Source organism: Schistocerca piceifrons, chromosome 4 (genome assembly GCF_021461385.2).
Source record: "Schistocerca piceifrons isolate TAMUIC-IGC-003096 chromosome 4, iqSchPice1.1, whole genome shotgun sequence".
Lineage (NCBI taxonomy): Eukaryota > Metazoa > Arthropoda > Insecta > Orthoptera > Acrididae > Schistocerca > Schistocerca piceifrons.
This window is the reverse complement of record NC_060141.1, coordinates 690288814-690306232: the sequence shown is the minus strand read 5'-3', so window position 1 is coordinate 690306232 and position 17419 is coordinate 690288814. Positions and strand designations below refer to the sequence as shown.

Sequence of the window (17419 nt, the reverse complement as noted above, 5' to 3'; positions counted from 1 at the left end):
CTCCATGGATTTTAATACCTACTCCGAGCTTTTCATTTGTTTCCTTTACTACTTGCTCAATATACAGATTGAATAGCATGTGGGAGAGGCTACAACCCTGTCTCACTCCCTTCCCAACCACTGCTTCCCTTTCATGCCCCTCAACTCTTCTTCTTTAAGTCTGAGGGAATTTTGCCTGTCTCATACATCTTGCTCACCAGATGGTAGAGTTTTGTCAGGACTGGCTCTCCCAAGGCTGTCAGTAGTTCTAATGGAATGTTGTCTACTCCCGGGACCTTGTTTCGACTCAGGTCTTTCAGTGCCATCTGGTTTCTGTACAAATTGTAAATAGCCTTCCGCTCCCTGTATTTTACACCTGCCACCTTCAGAATTTGAAAGAGAGTATTCCAGTCAACATTGTCAAAAGCTTTCTCTAAGTCTACAAATGCTAGAAATGTAGGTTTGCCTTTCCTTAATCTTTCTTCTAAGATAAGTCGTAGGGTGAGTATTGCCTCACATGTTCCAACATTTCTACGGAATCCAAACTGATCTTCCCCGAGCTCGGCTTCTACCAGTTTTTCCATTCATCTGTAAAGAATTTGCGTTAGTATTTTGCAGCTGTAACTTATTAAACTGATAGTTCGGTAATTTTCACACCTGCTTTCTTTGGGATTGGAATTATTATATTCTTCTTTAAGTCTGAGGGAATTTTGCCTGTCTCATACATCTTGCTCACCAGATGGTAGAGTTTTGTCAGGACTGGCTCTCCCAAGGCTGTCAGTAGTTCTAATGGAATGTTGTCTACTCCCGGGACCTTGTTTCGACTCAGGTCTTTCAGTGCTCTGTCAAACTCTTCACGCAGTATCATATCTCCCATTTCATCTTCATCTACATCCTCTTCCATTTCCATGATATTGTCCTCAAGAACATCACTCCTGTATAGACCCTCTATATACTCCTTCCACCATTCTGCTTTCCCTTCTTTGCTTAGAACTGAGTTTCCATCTGAGCTCTTGATATTCATGCAAGTGGTTCTCTTTTCTCCAAAGGCCTCTTTAATTTTCCTGTAGTCAGTATCTATCTTACACCTAGTGAGATAAGCCTCTACATCCTTACATTTGTCCTTTAGCCATCCCTGCTTAGCCATTTTGCACTTCCTGTCGATCTCATTTTTGAGACGTTTGTATTCCTTTTTGCCTGCTTCACTTACTGCATTTTTGTATTTTCTCCTTTCATCAATTAAATTCAGTATCTCTTCTGTTACCCAAGGATTTCTACTTGCTCTCGTCTTTTTACCTACTTGATCATCTGCTGCCTTCACTATTTCATTCCTCAAAGCTACCCATTCTTCTTTTGCTGTATTTCTTTCCCCCATTCCTATCAATTGTTCCCTTATGCTCTCGCTGAAACTCTGTACAACCTCTGGTTCTTTCGGTTTATCCAGGTCCCATCTCCTTAAATTCCCGCCTTTTTGCAGTTTCTGCAGTTTTAATCTACAGTCCATAACCAATAGATTGTGGTCAGAGTCCACATCTGCCCCTGGAAATGTCTTACAATTTAAAACCTGCTTCCTAAATCTCTGTCTTACCATTATATAATCAATCTGAAACTTTTTATTATCTCCAGGGTTCTTCCATGTATACAACCTTCTTTCTTGGTTCTTGAACCAAGTGTTAGCTATGATTAAGTTGTGCTCTGTGCAAAATTCTACCAGGCGGCTTCCTCTTTCATTTCTTGGCCCCAATCCATATTCACCTACTATGTTTCCTTCTCTTCCTTTTCCTACTGTCGAATTCCAGTCACCCATGACTATTAAATTTTTGTCTCCCTTCACTATCTGAATAATTTCTTTTATTTCATCATACATTTCTTCAATTTCTTCGTCATCTGCAGAGCTAGTTGGCATATAAACTTGTACTACTGTGGTAGGCGTGGGCTTCGTGTCTATCTTGGCCACAATAATACGTTCACTATGCTGTTTGTAGTAGCTTACCCACATTCCTATTTTTTTAATTCATTATTAAACCTACTCCAGCATTACCCCTATTTGACTTTGTATTTATAATCCTGTATTCGCCTGACCAAAAGTCTTGTTCCTCCTGCCACCGAACTTCACTAATTCCCACTATATCGAACTTTAACCTATCCATTTCCCTTTTTAAATTTTCTAACCTACCTGCCCAATTAAGGGATCTGACATTCCACGCTCTGTTCCGTAGAACGCCAGTTTTCTTTCTCCTGATAACGGTCCGAATGGGGGAATATTTTACCTCCGGAATATTTTACCCAGGAGGACGCCATCCTCATTTAATCATACAGTAAAGCTACATGCCCTCGGGAAAAATTGCAGCTGTAGTTTCCCCTTTCTTTCAGCCGTTCCCAGTACCAGCACAGCAAGGCCGTTTTGATTAGTGTTACAAGGCCAGATCAGTCAACCATCCAGACTGTTGCCCCTGCAACTACTGAAAAGGCTGCTGCCCCTCTTCAGGAACCACACATTTGTCTGGCCTCTCAACAGATACCCCTCCATTGTGGTTGCATCTACGGTACGGCTATCTGTGTCATTGAGGCACGCAAGCCTCCCCACCAACGGCAAGGTCCATGGTTCGTGGGGGGGGGCTTTCCTTTTATAAAGCAAAATGTGTAACAGTCTTTTTGTTATGAATGTCTGCAACTCAGTGTCTGATTTTATGGAGAGTAGCAATTGATCCTTTTCTTTATGTTGTCAATATTCTTTTTGCTCATTTGATAATTACTTACTTTATTTTAACTGCAGTGCAGAACATAATTCCATAATCAGTAGAGTGCAAAAAATATAAATAAACTAGTTCTCTGGTCTTGAAGTCTTCAAAATGAGATATACTTCAACATACAAAACATGCTACATTTTTAATCTTGCAGGAAGGTGGAAGTTTCATGGCACTGCACAGTTCACTGTACACTGGACAGTTCTGTTTGGAAACAACCCCTAAGACGATATTGTTTGCCCAAAAATACATGTCCAGAGAAGTATGCAGGAGAGCTTTTATGAGGTTTGGGAAATGGTAAATACCACTGACAAAACTGTAGCTCATAGTTTTGTTCAGATAGTTCAGTTGGTAAGATCATTATACGTTAAAAGCAAGGATCTGAATTTTAAGTCCCAGTCCAGCATACAGTGTTAATGTGTTGGGAACAGTCACATTCTACTGCAGAAGTATTCATTCTGCATGCCAAACCAAGCTTATGGATTAGTTTATCTGGCTGTTGACTTCATTTTACCTTATTATTCAGGAGGATGGCAAGGAATTCTGCAGACAGCGTTTCATTTAATCTCTAGTTATTAATTTGTATTTCTGCATCCAGCAAGTCATTTTTGCTTGTTTGAAACTGTGTAATATGTATATGTGAGATCAAAACTTAAACTTTTCACTGTGAAACAGTTAAGGCCTGTGCAATAATCATTTTCCTGTGTCTTGAGTGGTTGTGTTTGGAATCTTGGATACTATGTTTGTGAAACCAGCAAATATTACAGTTTTTGAACAAAACTTTAAAATAATTGGAAGGTCAGTTGTGTACATTAGAAGAGGAGTGAATATAAAAGTAAACTTTGTGGTACTGCATTTTTTAATGTTCTCTTGTCTGTCCGTCCAACTGTTAAAAAGCCTTTTCTCATAAATGACTAGAAGTATCATGTTGAAATGTATGCCACATCCTAAAGTCTGTGGTTCCTTAGCAGTGTAAAATGTTGAAACTTCTAAATCAGTGCAATCAAAAGATAACATGCATGTCACATATTTTGTTACATGCAAACTCACTCATCACAACCTGTTCCTCCTGGTGACCTAGATCATGAAATGTAGCAAGAAGCAAGGTTTCACAGAAAAAAAAAAACCAATTGTAATCTGTAGTCGGTCATATCATATGAAAAACATATTTCTTTTGTTATTTGTTATCCCACTTTCCCACTTCAAACTTATAATTAAACATGCTCAAAAGTCTTGGGATTCTTGGGACCAATATCTTACCAGTTTGTGTCAACGTCAATTATAGCCAAAAATGATAAAGATTCTCAATTCCCCAGGTGGATGAATGTCTGTATACATAATTAAGTTTGTGCATAACCCTCAGAGTATGAGCCCTACTTGCACCAGGGCAATTATTTTTAGGCTGGTTTTACTCCTATGTTATTGCTCGTGTGACTTCTCTTCTTCACACAACAAACTGTCTGTCAGGGCTATCAAAAATATTTTTCTAATCTGCTTAGGGGTTGAGATTTTGAAATGAATGTTTGTCATTGGTGAATACAGTTTCTGTTGGAGTAAATATAATGCATTTGCATCTAGCAGTCTGTAGACATTGTAGCTTACAATGTTTGCTGATTGTTAATATGTAATCATTGAATTTTGGGGTTAATGAATTAAGCGTGTCGGTGTTTCTGCCACAGCTACTGTCTGGCCTCATTGGTTTTGTTTCTAGATGAATAATTGTTTTGTTCTTCTGATCGTTTACATTTGTGTGTAGGACACATTTCATTCTTTGTATAAGAGACTGGTGATGAAGGATTTCCAGCTATTGATTGCAGTTTGACTTCTGAATTAGACCACTGTAACCTAATGATTTATAAACCATTTTTCATTTTATCTGCATCCTATTAAGCGGAAATGGCATTCAAAATGATGGTACATGTGTAAGAAAGAGTTAAAACTATGTACTTTGTAAATCATGCCATGATGTTCTTCTCATAAGCTTATTTAAACAATGTGATAGAAATCATTTCAGTGAAAGTAAAGTATATTATTATTTATTAAATAAAGGTTACAGTTTTGTTGGTAACAATTGCATGCTGAAAAGTAATGCCTCAGAACTTTTTATGTGAAAACTCTTAAAATATTTTAAATGAAACACACTTCATCAACATTCTTCATGTCTGCATATTTATTTTGCTATGTAATCAGCCTGGTGATAGACACATTTCTCTCAATTTTATTGATACCATCACTCTAGAATGTTTGACTTTATTGACAGTGTCACATCACCACCTCCGTTTGCACTACTGCTTCATCACTATCAAACTTAAGCCCTTGAAGATGTTCTTTAAATTTCGGAAACAGATGAAATCAAAATCAGGTAGGGTCAAGTCAGATCTGTGTGATGGAAGATCCATGACAGTGAACCCAAGGCATCGGTTTGTTGCAGATTACAGTACTGATGTCAATACAATCATCAACATATACAGCTTTCATTCTCTATGGATTTCAGTTGGAGAAGTGTGTTCTGCAGTTAGAAACTTGATTAAAACACACTGCTTCTCATGCACCGACATACTTATGTTACACACTGCCATGTTACATGCTACAGTACAGAACCCTCTGGTGGCAGAGGTTGCAGCTTGCATTAGTGAAGTAGGAAAATCAAGTGAGTAATATGCATTATTTGTAATACCTCAACCGATATTAAGAACAGAATAATAATTTTTGAGGCATTACTTTTCAGCATGCCCTTATGTGTTTTCAACTCTTGTGAACTTAAATTGTGATATTTTGAAAAGGTTATTCTTACAGAGATATGTGTTGTGAAGCCACTAATCTATAATTTCAGATTGCAGCAATGACTTCAGCAGGTGGAGATAGTTATGGAAATCTTCTCTCAGGGACACAGGTGGCAAAGTAAGTATATTAAGTTTTATTTTTCACGTTTCAGTATCTGTCAGCAGTACAACTTTTTTGTTTTGGAATTATTTTAGTAACCTGAAGCTTAGTTTCATGGGACAGTGTAAAGAATGTACACAGGAATTAAATTTTTGTGGATAGCAATAAGGATTAAAATAAGAAATCTCCAAGTCTGAAGACAGTTTGATAAGTCAGATGAATTTTCGTGAAAAATGAGAAGTTTTGTTAAACTGTGTCAGTCTTGATAAGCACAATTCTTACAATACTTTTGTTGGAAGTTTCAAATTTCTGTGACATATATTTTAGCAGCTCTGATTGTTGTTGTTGTTGTTGTCTTCAGTCCTGAGACTGGTTTGATGCAGCTCTCCATGCTACTCTATCCTGTGCAAGCTTCTTCATGTCCGAGTACTTACTGCAACCTACATCCTTCTGAATCTGCTTAGTGTATTCATCTCTTGGTCTCCCTCTATGATTTTTACCCTCCACGGTGCCCTCCAATGCCAACTTTGTGATCCCTTGATGCCTCAAAACATGTCCTACCAACCGATCCCTTCTTCTTGTCAAGTTGTGCCACAAACTCCTCTTCTCCCCAATTCTATTTAATACCTCCTCATTAGTTATGTGATCTAAGCATATAATCTTCAGCATTCTTCTGTAGCACCACATTTCGAAAGCTTCTATTCTCTTCTTGTCCAAACTATTTATCGTCCATGTTTCACTTCCATGCATGGTTATAAGTGGTTAGATTCCTGTGTGTTCTGTAAAGCAAAGAAGAATGTGAGTTTTATGTTGTTCCTAATGGTTTCATGTGGAGTATTTTCAGTTGTGCAGATGAGAATTATTTTGGAAGGACTTCACATTGACTCTGCTTTGTCATTGAAAACTATTAGGACCATTTGTTTTTGACTAATAAGTTTAACTGTGATCATAAACATACAGAAGAAAAATATATTCAGGCCTTGCAGTTGAAATTGTCGCACAAGAAACCACTGAAAAAATCAATGATACTGCGACAGTGCCTTACATAATGGAAACACATGAGTTAGTTGGTATTTTAGTTATTTTATATGAATAAGCAACTGTATGCAATTGTAAAACTGGACATGAAATGGATTTATGATTGAATAACCATTTGACTCAAGGTTCTGGGAATCAGATATCTGGATAAGATTCATAGGAGGAATTATAAGAAAATGTAACGTACCTGTGGAAGAGGTTGTATACGAAAAAAGTTATCTTGTCACTTTTTAATATTGTTCTTCTGTATGGAATTCATGCTACAAGAGATTTACAGAGAAATATGGTACAACCAGTTATGAATCACTATCATAGTAATGAAATCATGAAGACAAGATTAGACTAAGTAAAGTGTGTGCAAAGGTGCTTAAGCAGTCATTTTTCCTGTGTCTCATTTACAAATGAAATGAGATCTCTATACATGGCACTGTGGGAAGTACACTCTGCCATGCACTTATATATCTACATCTGCATATATACCCTGCAAGTCAATGTATGGTGCATGGCAGAGGATACCACATGCTGCTACTATTCGTTTCCTTTTCAGTTCCAATGACAAATAGAGTGAGGGAAAAACAACTGTCTAAAAGCCTCCAAATGAGCCCTAATTTCTTGCATCATGTCTTCATGGTCCTTTGTGAAATGTATGTTGGTGGCAATAGAATCATTCTGCACTCAGCCTCAAATGCCAGTTCTCCAAATTCCTGCAATAGCACCTCACGAAAAGAGTGTTGCCTTCCCCCCAGGGACTCCCATTTGAGTTCCTGATCATCTCCGTAATACTTGGGTGTTGTTTGAATGTACCACTAGTAAATCTAACAGCCTGCCTCTGAACTGCTTTGATGTCTTCCTTTAATCCAACCTGGTGCAGATCCCAAAAATTTTGTAAGTTGCCATTCTTTGAAAGAACTGAATTTTTGTAAAACTTTTTTCAAATAGTAATTTATTATGGCCAGAAAAATTGCTGAAACATAGGCTAGAGTTCCTGCCCTTGGTGCGGAACTAGGGACCATGAAATTTGAGTAATGGCAGTTCAGGAAGGGAAAAGAAACTTGGACATGTGAAAATGTAACAGGTAATGGGCAAGGAGTGTTTAGTTTGCAGAGCTCATTCAGTCCTTGATTGGACAATAAAAAATATGACCTGTTCTCTGAGGTAGGATGAAAACTGGGTGAAAGAGACAGACATGAAACAGACTTGAGTGAGATTACATAACATCGCTACCCTATCAAAATTTATTCAGAATTAACAACAATATATAAAATAATTTAAATAGCACACACCAGTGATGGAGATAGCTATACTAAAGGTATACTTACCTTTGGTAGTGAGATGAGTTGGTCCATGATAAATTTAAAAAGTAAAAATATGCTGTTTCATACAATAAATATTACAAGTTCTTGTAGAATGTAAATCCCCGAAGTCATCAAAGAATAAATCCGAAAGCTAGCAAGTTTTCTTTCTTTTGTATGTGCCAACCCAATGCTACTGCTTTTCAGTGAGTGGTCTCCTTTAATCTATAAGTGTTTCATACAATAGCTGTTTTAATACACAAGGAAAAATTTGTACAGTGTCACCCGGCTTTGTCTGAAACAACAAGAAAGAACTAACAACCAAGACAAGGACAGCCCTTGTGGCCTCTTCCAGTGATGTATTTATAGTGTATAAACAATAATGATTTCTCACTTATTCATAAGAATTACACAGACAATTTTTTGTGGTAAATTATTTAATATTTTTGTTTAAAATCATTATAATTATAATATTTATCAACATTTCTTTTTGTCAGCGTAAATACATGTTCTTCCCCTGTATAGCTTCTATCAGTTTCACTGTTATTTACTTTAAATTTCTTTAAAGGCTTTGACATTTGTCCACTTAATTACAGTAATTTGATGTTGTTTTATAAATAAGTCAAAATTGACCATAAAATTTTAGAATTTCAATTTTGTAAGCTATGAAGTGCTCCATACCTGCATATTTTTATCTGAGATCATTAATTGAACCAAAAATTGCAGTATAGTTACAAAATAAGCAGAATCATCTGATCAACAACCAAAAGTTCCTATTATCTACTCAAAACCATATGATAATACCAAAATATGAAAAAGAGAAGCTATAGATGGTGTAATGGGTGTTGGTATTGGTGAGCAGCTTTGTGTTGGAGGTGAGTGGAGGTGCAAATGATGTAACCACATGGAAATACCAAAAAAAGAAAAAGAGAAGCTGTAGATTGTGTAATAGGTGTCTGTATTGGTGAGCAGCTCTCTGCTGGAGGTGAGTGGAGGTGCAAATGATGTAGCCAACCAATCTATTGCTCAGGTTCTGTATTTTCACACATAAGTAAACGTAGAGCAGTATGTCTGCAGCAGGCCAACAACAGACAGCATGTGTTGACCATTGGACTTGAGCACTCAGACATGGATGTTCTGACCCAGGTGTTTCCTGTGGAGGCAAATGGTTCCATACAGCTTTGCTACCTCTACATTGGGCTGGACTGCTGTTGCTTGATTAGGACTGTGGGACAGTGACTTCGAGAGTGGTCAGTGGGGCTAGGCAGGCCTGCCTGGTAGAAGTGGCCACATTGATGAACGTGGAACACAGGCTGGAGAGTGGCAGTGAACCCCCACAGTGCAGAGCAGGTTGGTTCTCACTTCATGCCTCGGACTGTGAAGTGTAGCAGAGTGCTGGCTGCCAGGGGCATGGATGATCAGGCAGTGGTCGACGGTTTGTGGTGTGAACATGACGGTGATGGCTGAGCACCGTAGCATGACCCAGCTATCCTGATGCTGATCAGCTGGCTGCAACATTTAACTACAGGTGTCTGGAGATGATCGTGTGGAAGACACACTTCTGCTGAATCCCTTTCTGTTGACTAACCCTCTGGCTAGTATGGAAGTTTTGCAAAAGTTTGTCAGCATCCCAGACACTATCATGGCCTTGCGGAGGGGGCAGTGCAGTAGCAGCTGCTTTTACTGGGGTTGCTGTGTCAGTAGGTCATTGAGTCCAGCTGGTGGTAGAGGCTTCAGCTAAGGCTCTGGGCACTGACTGTGGTCAGTGCTGTTGCAATGGACATGTACATGCGTACAAAGTTCTTTACTAAACCTAAGATCGATCACTTCATTATAACCAGATTGAGACAGTTACTTTTTAATTGGAAAAACAACAAGCTTTGTTGCCAGGTAGCAGTTATTGGAGGGGGACTGTAGGCCAACATCTGGAGGAAAATTTAGAATCAGGGCTCCAATTAACAATGCTTGTGAAGTTAAGTGCAAATTTTGGCCTGTTCATAAAAGACATTAAGGCATTAACTAGGGATTTAGAGGAAGAGGATCAGGTTCTGAGCAGGGAACAGCTCATATGTGAGATTAGCATTAGGAGTGACGTAGCCACACTAAAAGCAGCAAATATGAACACAAATGTGAGTCTTGCCAAGTTTATTTGGCGGAGTGATCAGCCTTGGCTTTACAAACTTGCACAGTGAGTTACCTGAGAACTGAGATGATTGCTTCAGTGAGCTCAAATTAGAGATGTAGGGGAAGTGATGATGCACAAAGCATGACCTGCAAGTTAATAGGAAGGGGAAAGACAGCTTAGCAGGTTTGTTAGCTAAGGAAAAGAAAGGAGGGAAAGGGATAGAAATTTTATTTGAGACTTACAGTACAGCCTCCATTGTAAACTTTCCCAACAGAATTGTGCAGTTCATTAGCACCTTAATAGACAACATTTTTGTCTGTGAGGTCATAGTTCAGAAAGTTAGTTCTCATCCACTTTTAAATGGCATGTGAGATCATGATGGCTTATTAGTTATAATAGGGGACAGAAAAAGCATTGCAGTAATATGTGAAAATCAATATCACAAGCATTCAGTCAATGTGAGGTGACTCTGACCTCTTCCAGGGAAATTAAGAAAATAAATAACTTCTTGAAAGTAGAAATTTTCATGAGGTTGAACATTTCAAGCAAATATTAAAAGCAAGTTCTTCCAGTATAGCTACTGTACTCAGCCTTTTCCATTGTTGAACTCCCCTTTTACAAAACACTAGATCGTATGTTGATAACTATTGACCCATTTTACTATTAACATCCTTTTTGAAAGTTTTGGTAAAGGGTAATCCATTTAAAAGTGGTTAAGCATGTCTGAAAATGTAAGATTCCGAGTCAGTCACAATTTGATTTGCAGAATGGCCTCTTCACTGAGCATTAGATCTACTATTTCTTTGACCATGTATGAAAATATCTGAATGACAAGAGTTCATCATTTCATTTTGAGGTTTGTTGAAGCTTTTTGACTGTGTAAATCACAATGTACTGATGGAGAAACTTACGGTTTACTGCTTTGAATATAGACTGAGCAAGTGGTTCACTTCATATTTAGCTGATAGGAAGCAAATGGTTGCTGGACAGCTTGTGCAGTGCTGAGGGGGGTAGGGGGGAGGGGGGGGGGGGGGCAGGGGAGTTACTACTGGTTTTCCACAGGGTTCAATTCTAAGACCACCCCTGTTCTTGCTATATGACTTGTCTTTCACTGATAAAGCAGACATAGTGCTCTTTGCTGATGATACAAGCATCATGATAAAGCCCAGTGAAGTTAAAAGAATGAAAGGCCTAACAAATGAAACATTGAAAGGTATGATTCAATTCTGTTCTAGGTAAGGTATGTAGCTGCTGTAGTCTTCAGTCTGAAGACTGGTTTGATGCAGCTGTCCATGGAATGTGCAGTGAACTGAACTGGACAGTTGAATCATCTACAAATTGTCTGGAAGTCACTACTAGTATTGTCTACCAGGTCAATAATATGCACGAAGAGAAAAGATCCCAACACTCTTTGCTGGAGCACATCAGAAGCTCTTTCAGTGTCTGTCACTGACTATCCCTCCAAGATAAAGTGGTGCTTTCTCTGTACCAAGAAATTCTCAACTCAGTCTCAAATTTCATGTGATATCCCATATTATTCATACAAAAATGTTGATGCTAAAAACTTTGTTCCCAAACTTTCTACAATGTCTTCATCAGGAAAAGCAACTGTCTATACTGTACTTAAGTAAGAACACTTTTAAAGCCAAAAACAAACTTCTAATTTTTTAGCTTACATTATTGTAATGTGACAGGGATTGTGAGATGTACATAGGTGGTTCTTACCATCCATATAGACTCATGATGGTGATAGTTGACCTGTTAGAAGTAGGTTTTAGGCTTTAGAGCTCCCAAGTGCAGTTTTGCCAATCAGTTGCTTTTTCCAGCATAGCAATAGACAGACAAATCAGAAGTTCAGAATTTTTATCCAATTTTGATGTGGAATGTAATCAGTGACCTGTTTAATCAAGAATGCCTCCTGGTCTACTTAAGTGCATATGGACCTTTCAGATCAATGTTACAGTTGTTTTAACTATACAGTTTCATTGCTCTTACAACTGCATTGACTTTTAATGTCCTCAGAGATGGGTCTTTTCCTAAATCTATTAATGCAAATTTCAGGATGGTTTGTTTGAAAAGACGCGACGGACTTTCTACCCTGTCCTTCCCTATATCCAAGCTTGTGCTCTCTCTCTATGACCTGGTTGTTGTGGGCTATTAAGCCCCAATCTTCCTTTTTATGTCCTATAACAATCAATAGATTTGGAATGGGGAGGTTTGCTAACTGGTTGTCAGAGAAACTACTTAGAATAGTTTTTTAGGAAATTATATTGTGTGCACCATTTTCAAATAGTTCATGCAAATACTCCATGCTGAGAGAGATGGATAGAGAACACTATCATGAAAATGGACTGTCAGTGCTAAAAGCTCGAGTGGTCTTTATTTGAATGATTATAAGTATATTTTTGTCAACACTGTACGATTTCTTGTTGAAACTCATTAACTGTCCATAATGTTGAAAGTTCTGCATTTACGTTTACATTGTTGATGTCTTATCAAAAATTTTGTCAAAGTAACTAATAAAAGTGATAGAATAACACGTTATTTTATTCCAGCCTTTATTTTCTATTCGCTTAAGTAAATTTATGTTTTTTCAGAGAAATACGAGAGTCATTGGCAAAAGATGTAGCAAATATAAAGAAGGAATTACCACATTTCAAACCAGGACTTGCCATTGTTCAAGTTGGGGGCCGTGAAGATTCAAATGTTTACATTCGAATGAAAATCAAAGCTGCCACAGAAATTGGAATAGAAGCTACTCATATCAAGCTGCCAAAGAGTATAACAGAGATAGAGGTATGGAACTCTCAGCTGTTACATCATAATCATTTAAATGTATGAAATTGTTTAATGTTCTTCTGAATAACTATATTTTAATCACATGCAATTTTACAGAAAATTTTGAATTTTGTCCCTAATTTATGGCTGTCAGCTAAACATGGGAAATAAAACTTCTGATAGTAACGTCACTCCATATTTCAAAATAGTAGAGTCTTTACTCCATATGGTTGTAATGATGCTGGAAATTCTGTTTCCAATACAAATATTAGAATTAGTGAACAATATTACAAAAAGGATAGATTGCTAATCACCATAAAGACGATATGCTGAGTTGCAGACAGGCACAATGAGAAGATGGTTACACATTGAGCTTTTGGCCAAAGCCTTCTACAGAAATGAAAACATGCACACGTCCACATGAGTAAGGACATCTTGGACACACATGACCGCTATCTCTGGTCCCCCCAGCCAGAATGCAACTATCACGTTGTACAAAAGCAACAGTCCAGGGAGGGGGGGGGGGGGGGGGGGGTCAGTAAGGAGAGGGTGACAGCAGGGTACAGGTGGACAGGTGGGGGAGAGAAGTCAGTGCTGTCTGGTGGAGCAGGACTAGATAGCAGGAGGACAAGGCTTGCCAGGTGCCGCATTGGGAGGCTGTGTGGGAGAGATAGGGGCTGCGCAAATGGGGAGCAGAGAGCAACACACAATGAAGGTGAGTGGACATGAACTGGAAGGGTGTGATGCAACAGAGGGGGCAGAAACTGATGATTGGAGGCAGTGGGGATGGTTGATTACTGTAGATAGAGGCCAGGATAATTTTGGAAGTGGAAAATATATTGTAATGATAACTTCCATGTGTGGAGTTCAGAAAAGTTGTGGAGAATCCAGATGGCCTCCCCTCCACCACCCTCATTTCTAAACTGCACAGATGGGAATTATCATTACAAGAAGATATTATCTGATCCTGAAATTATCCTGGCCTCAGTCTACGGTAACCTACCATCCCTACTCCCTCTACCGACCAATTTCTGCCCCCTCTGTTGTATCATTACCTCCCAGTTCATGTCCACTCACCCTTACTATGTGCAACTCTGCACCACCACACTCACTGGTCTTTTATCTTTTTGCCGCCCCCCCTTCCCCTCCTTCACAGCCTCCTGTTACTGTGCCTGGCAACCTTGTCTTGCCACCATTTAGTCCCTGCACGCTCTGCCAGACAGTGCTGACTTCCCTACCCTCACTCGTACCCTGGTACCCCTCCCCCTTCCCTGCTCCACTCTGGGTTACCACATTTGTACAATGCCACAGTTGCTTTCTGGTCAGAATGGCTGGAGATAGCAGTCATGTGTGCATGAGGAGCACTTGCTTGTTTCAATGTGTATGTGCTTTCTTTTCTGAAGAAGGCTTTGGCCAAAAGCTCAGTGTAAAAGAATCTTTCCGTTATGCCTGTCCACAATTAAACATGCCATCTTTATGGTGAGTAGTAATCTGTCCTTTTCTTGTTGTTGATACTCCAACCTGGACATTCCATTATTAGGACTGGCGAAAATAATTAATGACTATTTAGTGGAGAAGTGGCTTAGCTTATGAGCTTATGTTCTTTTTTTCAGAGTACACATATAATGTGTGGGACCTGTACTGGATAGGACTAACAGGGATGTTTAATGTGTACAGAGATGGGCAGCTTGAATGACCAAAGGTTTGTTTGACCAATGGGAAAGTGTCACAGAGATGCTGTAGAAACTGAACTGACAGAATCTTGAAGATAGACGCAACCAATCCCAAGAAAGCCTACTTATAGTTTTAAGAACAGGCTTTAAATGATGATTCAAGGAATATACAATAGGCCCCTACATATCAGTCCTGTGGGGATTGTGAAGACAAATTAGGCTAGTTACAGTGTGCACAGGATCATTTAAACAGTCATTCTTCCTGTGCTCCGTGTGTGAATGGAATAAAAACTGTAATAACTGGTACAATAGGATATACCCACTGCCATGCACTTCACAGTGGTTTGTAGATTGTAGGTTTAGATGTGTGCTCTGAAGAACAACATATAATTTTCTAAACTGAGTTTCCAAATTACTATTTTTATTGTGTGTCCTGTCTACCAGTGTCTCCACTGTGAGGTGAGTGGGTATCTTTACTTTCTCCATTGTGGTCATGAATACTGTATTATTCACATATGTATATAAATATGTAGTGGCATAAGACCTTTTAAATTCTTATTTTCATCTTGTTGAAACAGTTTCCACAAGAGGGGGGGGGGGGGGAAATATGCATTTGGTTTGCATTAAAAATACCTCTAAATGTCTTCAGTATTTGTTGTTGTTGTGGTCTTCAGTCCAGAGACTGGTTTGATGCAGCTCTCCATGCTACTGTATCCTGTGCAAGCTTCTTCATTTCCTAGTACCTACTGCAACCTACATCCTTGTGAACCTGCTTAGTGTAGTCATCTCTTGGTCTCCCTCTATGATTTCTGCCCTCCACGCTGCCCTCCAAAACTAAATTGGTGATCCCTTGGTGCCCCAGAATATGTCCTACCAACCGATCCCTTCTTCTAGTCAAGCTGCACCACAAATTTCTCTTCTCCCCAATTCTCTTCAATACCTCCTCATCAGTTATGTGATCTACTCATCTAATCTTCAGCATTCTTCTGTAGCACCATGTTTCGAAAGCTTCTATTCTCTTCTTGTCCAAACTATTTATCGTCCATGTTTCACTTTCATACATGGCTACACTTCATACAAATACTTTCAGAAACGACTTCCTAACACTTAAATCTATACTCGATGTTAACAAATGTCTCTTCTTCAGAAACGCTTTCCTTGCCATTGCCAGTCTACATTTTATATCCACTATATTTCGACCGTCATCAGTTATTTTGCTCCCCAAATAGCAAAACTCCTTTACTACTATAAGTTTCTCATTTCCTAATCTAATTCCCGCAGCATCACCCGACTTAATTCGACTACATTCCATTATCCTCATTTTGCTTTTGTTGATGTTCATCTTATATCCTCCTTTCAAGACACTGTCCGTTCCGTTCAGCTGCTCTTCCACGTCCTTTGCTGTCTCTGACATAATTACAATATCATCGGTGAACCTCAAAGTTTTTATTTCTTCTCCATGGAGTTAAATTCCTACTCTGAATTTATTTAGTATTTACATAATTTATTTCAAATATACGTGTTACTGTTACATGTGAGCATTACATTTGATCATGAAAAGTTATTTAGTGAATTTTTATTCCATTTGTTGTGAGTTGTCATCGTTGATGGTGGCAGTAAGCGACAAATTGTACCTAAGCCAGCAACATATGTAACTTGCAGGCAACATGCAGTCTTCAAGCACAAAACATGTGTATACATGTACCACAACTGTTGCTTCAAACTGGCAACACTGCAGACAGTGCCTGTGCCTCAGGCTCGCCATTGTTCATGAATTGGACTATAGTGAACTCTGGATAAATGCTGTTAACAACTCTTGCCTATAGCTATCGATTGTCTCTTTGATCTTATCTGAATTGAATGGTCCAGAGAATCTGGGGGATTGTCCAGCTGAATGTTTTATTTCAATCTTTTTAAAAAAGTGTATTATAGAGGTCCTATGCCAGACCCACACCCATGGTTTAGGGGTAGTATCTTAGATTAGTAATCAAACCTTCCTCACTTCCAGGCTTGAACCCTACTGCTGTTTATGTTTTGAGTAAAAAATCATCAGCAGTGGCAACCGGTGGCATAAGAAGTCGCCCTCATTCAACCAATGGCTATGTCAAAGAGGTCGGAGGAGTGGACAGAGGTTCAGAGTACTCGCTTGTCCATGGGTTGGGAAACTGCCCCTAAAGGCAAAAGAATCAGCAATGATCAATGGCTTGAGGATGCAGGAGGCAATGCAAACCACTACATTAAAGACACACAATGTTTATCTGCAAGATATGTGTTCTGTAATTGGAAAAGTGTCGTGATGATCTCTCCACTGGAAAAAGACTCCAGACTAGTCCTCCAGTCAGATCTCTGGGGGGTGCCTGCCAAGTGGGAGGTGACCATGAGAAGAAGATTCAATAACCAATGAAAGGATAATTTTCTATGAGTCGGGACGTGGAATGTCAGAAGTTTGAACATGGTAAAGGGATATGATACAGCTCAATCTAGATATAGTAAGGGTCAATGAAGTGAAATGGAAAGACGATAAGGACTTATAGTCAGATGAGTACAGGGCAATATCAACAGCAGCAGAAAACAGTATAACGGGAGTAGGATTTGTTCTGAATAGGAAGGTAGCACAGAGAATGAGCTATTGTGAACAGTTCAGTGCTAGGGCTGTTCTCATCAGAATCAGCAGCAAACTGACAACAACTATTGGTCACATATACATGCTGATGTCGCAAGCTGAAGATGAAGAGATAGAAAAAGTATATGAGTACATTGAACAAGAAATTTAATATGTAAAGGGAGATGAAAATCTAATAGTTATGGGAGACTGGAGTGCAGCTGTAAGGAGTAGATGGAAGGGTTGCAGGAGAATATGAGCTTGGTACTTGGAACGAGAGAGGAGAAAGATTTCCGAAAAGC

At 38.9% G+C, this 17419-nt stretch overlaps 1 protein-coding gene across 1 annotated transcript in view; it reads left to right on the top strand.

Annotated features, from left to right (window-relative positions):
- The window catches only part of LOC124794632 (C-1-tetrahydrofolate synthase, cytoplasmic), a 148792-nt gene that overhangs the window by 28748 nt on the left and 102625 nt on the right, over positions 1 to 17419 (top strand). The window contains 2 exon segments of the mRNA XM_047258139.1: positions 5560 to 5627; positions 12662 to 12877. Coding sequence (XP_047114095.1) covers positions 5560 to 5627; positions 12662 to 12877 — 284 coding nt within the window.